Source organism: Manacus candei, unplaced genomic scaffold (genome assembly GCF_025592945.1).
Source record: "Manacus candei isolate 608988 ecotype Guabito, Panama unplaced genomic scaffold, ASM2559294v1 h1tg000048l, whole genome shotgun sequence".
Lineage (NCBI taxonomy): Eukaryota > Metazoa > Chordata > Aves > Passeriformes > Pipridae > Manacus > Manacus candei.
The window spans coordinates 14,858,635-14,864,634 of NW_026138096.1; the positions used below are offsets into that span (position 1 = coordinate 14,858,635).

The window sequence follows — 6,000 nt, forward strand, 5'->3', positions numbered from 1 at the left end:
TGTGGTGCCACAGGTGGTTCAGGTTGTGGGTTATGAGTTTCTCAGCTTTTCTGGGGTGAGGTCTGGGTGGGTCCTGCTTCCCTGCGATGCTCCAGCCTTTCCAGATTTGGAAAGAAGACAGACACAAAAATAGGATTGCTCTGGTTGTCGCTGCCCCCTGCAAACGTTAAAGGGAGCGGGGATGTTAATTTGATTCATTGGATGTTCCTCTTGGTTTCTACCACAGGATCCCACTGTGCCAGACCAGTCAGCCAAGTATTACCACTTGACCCACGACGAGCTCATCCAGCTCCTGCTGCAGAGGGAGATGGAGCTGAGCAAGAAGGAGGAGCACATCCATGAACTGGAGAACTACATCGACCAGCTGCTGGTTCGCATCATGGAACAGTCTCCCACGCTCCTCCAGATCCCACTGGGGGAAGGCAACACCAAGTAACCTCTGCCCAGAGACCAGCAGCACTCGCCTAGAGCACTTCTCCAGTAACCACGCTGCAAACATCCCTGCACTCCCCCCTCCTCTTCCAAGAGGGCTCCAGTGGCTTCCGTTCGCAGAGTTTAGCGGGAAAGGTTGTCTGCTCCTTCCCAGCCCAAGCTTCTCCCAGCTCTGGCTCCAGGGAACTGTAGGGTGGATGATGGGCAGTCGTGCACCCTATGGGGAGGAGCAGGGCCCTCCACCTGAGGCAGATTCCACCTTAGGTTCCTGTCCTTGTGACCAAGTGCCATCTTCTCGGGCGCTCACCCTGCCAGTGCTTTAAGTGGCCCATGGACATTGGAGAGCTGGAAACCACCTCGCCCATGGCTTCATCCTGCTGCTGCTGCTCTTCTGCCCACACTCTTCCTCATCTCTCTTCTGAAGTGGTGTCCCCTGGCTGGAGGATGATGTTGAACTGGTTGAGGACAGCGAGGATGTCTAAACCCAGGAAGGCTCTCCCAGCACGTTAGTGACTGCAGAGCAGGGCTGTTGTTGGATGCCTCCTCCCCTTCCTGCCCTATTTACCCCCCAGGATGAAGGGTCTGTGTCTGAAGAGCCAGCTCCAGTTTGTGCCAGTTCCTGACTGCTGGGAGGTGCTACACAAAGGGACAACAATGGAGTTGGAGGCCATAAAGGACTTGATCCAATGTCACTGCCTGACCATGAGCTGTGTTGGCTCCTTCACTCCGTGGGTGCAGAGTGGTGATGCTGCCTCAGCTCCTCAAAACTCAGCTTGCAGCATGGAAAAGTGATGGTCTGTGCACCATGAGGGCTCCAGGAGATCTTCCTGCTTCCCACCCAACCCATCCCCAGCCTGGCTGTGCCTTGAGGGGATTCCTTTGTGTATAAACCACAGCTCAATTTTCTACTGGGTATCCCGTGGGAATTGCTCTCCACGGCTTTCCCCACCGTTGGCTCTGTGTTGTCTTTCCCAACCCAACAGGAAAATGCCACTGGACCAAAGCTCATGGATGTCTGACCGTCTGGCCGCCTCTGCATGACATCCTGTGGGATCAGGCTCCCACCAAACACTCCCTGTCCCAGCTCACATTCCAGGAATCCTGGCAGACCCCCTTCCAGCCACTGTTAGTGCCAAGCACCTCTCCAGCTGGATCACATCCACATGCCAGTGTTGGATCTCTTGGGCCCAGCTCTGCTGGGAGCTGAGTGCTTCCAGCTGCTGACCATGGAGTGACCATCCAAAGGGCTCTGATTTATGTAGTTTAATGAGAATCCAGCACAGATTTGAGTTCAGAGGTGCTGTGGAAGAGGATAGAAAGGATGTTGCTCCATCTCTCATCCTGTCAGGATTTTGTCTAGAGAAGTGATGGAGGGTTGGTTGGTGTGGGATTTGAGCTGTCTTGGCATGTAAGGCATCTTCTCCCTCTTCTGTATCTCCCAAAGTTACTGGATTCTTTTAAAACCTCCATACTCTTCTCTCCTTACTTCCATGTATGCCATGACTTTGAAAAACTGTGCCTTTTGCCATAGGACAGTAGCAGTTTCCTACCCAAAAAGGCTCTGAAATCCAATTCTCATTTCCACACAACCCATCTGGGGACAGGTTTCTCTTCTGTTTTCCCGCTCATCTGAAAAAGTGAGTTTATTTTTACATGCAGAGCCTTCCCACCCCTGTGTGCAGGTACTTTGGGTCCTTGGCAGGAATTCTGCACAGGAAGCTCATGGGACGTGGGAGGCAGAGAGTTTAGGAGATGACATGGGGAGGAAGAGCAGGCCAAATATTCCAAGACAAAATACAGCTGGATAAAGACAGTATTGGGTCAGGAGAGAAGGAGGTTTGGTCCTGTCTAGTTAAACCATCATATGAGGGGGAGGATTTGTCACCTGGGAAGGTACCAGCCATGAACTTCCAATTCCTGCCTGCCTTGGCCCCTCATATGGAATAATCTGAAGGTTTGCACTTCTCTACCTGTTCCTCTTGTCTTTATGTTCCTCCTCCCTTTGTGTTTCTGGGATGAGACGTGAGGCTCAGAAGGAAGATGCTTCTCCCGTTTTAGAAAGTCCCAGAAATATTTCTCTGCCTGTAGGATCAGATCCCATGGCCTGAGCACCACATTCCCTTTCTGAGTGCCCAGAGAAGCTCTTCCTTTGAGCTGAAGGCAGGCAGGGAGGAGTTGTGGGCAGCTGGAATGCAGTCCAGCCTTGGAAAAGCAGCACGGCACGGGAACGAGGGCCGGGAGGAGGGGCAGGTGTAGCTCAAGTGGGCATTAATAAGGGGGAGGAGCAGAGCCAAAATCTCACACGAGAATCCCACACTGGCTCCCCACTCCCTAAAAAACATCTGCTTCCTTGGAGCTCTCCCCCGGCAGCGTTGGCTCTGCAGGTGCTCCCCACACACAAGTGCCAATGTTTCTGAGGATCTCACTGCACCTCCTCCCTGCCTTCTCCCCTCCTCTTCCATCGTGTCTCACCACTTCCCTCAGCCCCCTCTGCCTTACTCAGCTCTGCCTTTTGTCGCTCCAAAGCTTGAATGTTTTGCACTCGAATATCTGAAGTTGCTCTCAGAGCTCAGCAGGCGGTGCCGGGGGTGCAAGAGGTGCTTCCCCATCTCCTGCCTTTCCAGCAATAGGTGCTTCCTCCATCTCCTGCCTTTCCAGCAATAAGTGCTTCCCCATCTCCTGCCTTTCCAGCAATAGGAGCTTCCTCACCTCCTGCCTTTAGAGCAATAGGAGCTTCCTCACCTCCTGCCTTTAGAGCAATAGGTGCTTCCTCATCTCCTGCCTTTCCAGCAATAGGTGCTTCCTCCATATCCTGCCTCTCCAACAACAGGAGCTTCCTCATCTCCTGCCTTTCCAGCAATAGGTGCTTCCTCCATATTCTGCCTTTCCAGCAATAGGTGCTTCCTCATCTCCTGCCTTTACAGCAGTACCTGCTCCCTCCATCCCTTACCTTTCCAGCAATAGGTGCTTCCTCATCTTCTGCCTTTCCAGCAATACCTGCCCCTTCCATCTCCAGCTTTTCCAGCAATAGGTGCTTCCTCACCTCCTGCCTTTAGAGCAATAGGTGCTTCCTCATCTCCTGCCTTTCCAGCAATTCCTTTTCCCTCCATCCCTTACCTTTCCAGCAATAAGTGCTTCCTCACCTCCTGCCTTTAGAGCAATACCTGCTCCCTCCATCTCCTGCCTTTCCAGCAATAGGAGCTTCCTCATCTCCTGCCTTTCCAGCAACAGGTATTTTCTCAAATCCTACCTTTCCAGCAATAGGGGCTTCCTCATCTCCTGCATTCCCAGCAATAGGTGCTTCCCTGTCTCCTGCCTTTCCAGCAATACCTTTTCCCTCCATCCCTTACCTTTCCAGCAATAGGTGTTTCCTCACCTCCTGCCTTTCCAGCAATACCTGTTTCTTCCATCTCCTGCCTTTCCAGCAATACCTTTTCCCTCCATCCCTTACCTTTCCAGCAATACCTGCTCCCTCCATCACCTGCCTTTCCAGCAACAGGTACTTTCTCAAATCCTGCCTTTGCAGCAATAGGTGCTTCCTCATCTGCCTTTCCAGCAATACCTGCTCCCTCCATCTCCTGCCTTTCCAGCAATACCTGCTCCCTCCCATCTCCACAGGCCAAGGCAGGTCTGGCACTGGTGCCTTGGTGTTGGGTGTGAGGCAGGAGCTGCAGAAGGAACAAGCAGTGATGGGTGTTTTGTGTCTGTCCTTGAGTGTTTGGAAGTCCTGAGGTATCTACAAATCGACTGGTGTTTAGGAAAAGGCATCTTAAAGATGCTCCTGTCTCTGTTCTCTGTTTCTCCACCCCTCTGTCCTGAAAATGTGGGGTTTTCCCCAGCACCCCCCAGATTGATTCTGTCCATCAGAGCAGCAGCTTGGCTACACCACAGCACTGGAACCAGAGTCTGTTTAATTTGTTGTTAGAAGTTCCCAGAGGGAAATGGTTTTGAGGACCTTCTGGAGGGAAGGGATGAGGAAAAGAATTGTGGGGGGGAAATGTTCTCAAGTTGCCCATGTTCTGTCTGGGGTTTATCTCCATAGTTAGTGATCTAAATCTCCGTTTTTTAGCGATTTATTTGGCAGCCCAGGGGCAGGAGCAGCATTTCTGCTCCTTGTTGGAGCCACACAGAGCTCTGTTCCTCTCTGCTGAACCCAGCAGACCACAAGGTTTCGCTGGACCAGCAGCAACTTTCCCCTGGTTCCACTTTAAACACAGCCATAACAATCCCTCTGTGGTTTTGCCTTTCTCTTGGACTCTGTTTTTCCACACTGTTCCACGTGGTTCCAGCAGGGTGCTGTTGGCTCTGCTTTTGTTGTCAGCCCACCACTGGGTTTCTTGCTTGTCAAGAACTTTGGCCAAGTGATTTTCTTTTCTCCTTGGCTGCTCCTTCTGGTCACAGGCTGGGCCAGAAGAACCACCAAGGTTTATCCTTTAACTGGAACAAACCTGAAGGGATGTGGGTTCTCAAGTGTAGACTCAGCCTTACGACTCGTCTGTGAAGAAACCACCGTGTGTTTCGTGTTTTCATGGGGTGGAAAAACATCCCAAAGTGGGAAAAGAAGCATCAGGGAGGGTTTGGAGTTGTTGATTTCCCTGTACTTCACGTACCAAGGAAGTGGGTTCTGTGCGTTTCATGTTTTAATAGTTGCAACTAATGTTTATAAAGAGCTTGTTATTTACGTTTTCAGCACTTTAAAGAAGAAAAAAAAAAATAAAAGTTGTTCAAGCTGTTCCTAGATACTTCTGATTTATTGACAACAGCGTCTGTGCTGATGGCACTTGGACAGTGAGTGACATTTCTCTGTTTATTTTCTGAAGGAGGATGACGGTGTCCAACTCCTCCAGCAGCTTTTCCAGCTCCTTAACAGTCCCCAAGCCCTGGAACCTCGAGTTCCTCCCCAAATATTGGTCCTGGCTCAGGTGATGGGAGCACCTGAGGGGGTTTAAGAGCCTCACAGGTGTCTTGTGTGGGTCTTAAAAGTCGTGTTTTGTGGTGAGTAACCCCGTGGAGCTTTGCTGGGATGGCCTTGGGGGATTGGAGCTGGCAGGAGGTGGAGCCGGGTGGGGTCCGGTTCTGCTCCAGGGGAACAAGGGACAGGATGAGAGGAAACGGCCTCAAGTTGCTCCAGGGGAGGTTTAGATTGGATATTGGGAATATTTTTTCATGGAGAGGGTTGTAAAACATTGGAACAGCCTGCCCAGGGCAGGGGTGGGGTCCCCATACCTGGAGGGATTTAAAATCCCTGTGGATGTGTCACTTGGGGACAAGGGTCAGTGGTGGCCTTGGCAGTGCTGGGATAAGGGTTATGATTTCGAGGGCTTTCCCAGCCTAAATTCCATGATTCTGTCTGCCTGCAGCTCCCTTGCTGCTCGTGCTGACTCTACCCCTGCATTCCTGTGGATCTGTGGGAAATCAGCAGCTGAGTAGAGGAGAGGGACCCCAGGGCAGTGTCTTGGAGGGAGAGGAAAGGAGAGCTCCTGTCACATCCCAGACAACACGGAGATCAGCCTCGGGATGCCTGCTGGGAAAACCTGGCTCCATCCGTGCTGCTGCTCCCAGGAATGG

General features: G+C 51.8%; 1 protein-coding gene across 40 annotated transcripts in view; it reads left to right on the plus strand.

The window, feature by feature from the left end:
• The window catches only part of RAB11FIP5 (RAB11 family interacting protein 5), a 41,484-nt gene extending 36,314 nt beyond the window's left edge, over positions 1-5,170 (plus strand). For 2 of the 40 annotated variants that reach the window (XR_007906380.1, XR_007906418.1), the window contains exons 6-7: positions 227-3,228; positions 3,263-5,170. Coding sequence is in view for 1 of the 40 variants with exons in the window: in XM_051798156.1 (XP_051654116.1) it covers positions 227-436 (210 nt within the window). In the remaining 39 variants the exon portion in view is untranslated. Of the gene's footprint in view, positions 1-226 lie in introns of all 40 variants that reach the window. The other 38 variants (XR_007906388.1, XR_007906394.1, XR_007906399.1 and 35 more) reach the window with 38 other exon arrangements.
• The last annotated feature ends 830 nt before the right edge of the window (positions 5,171-6,000 follow it).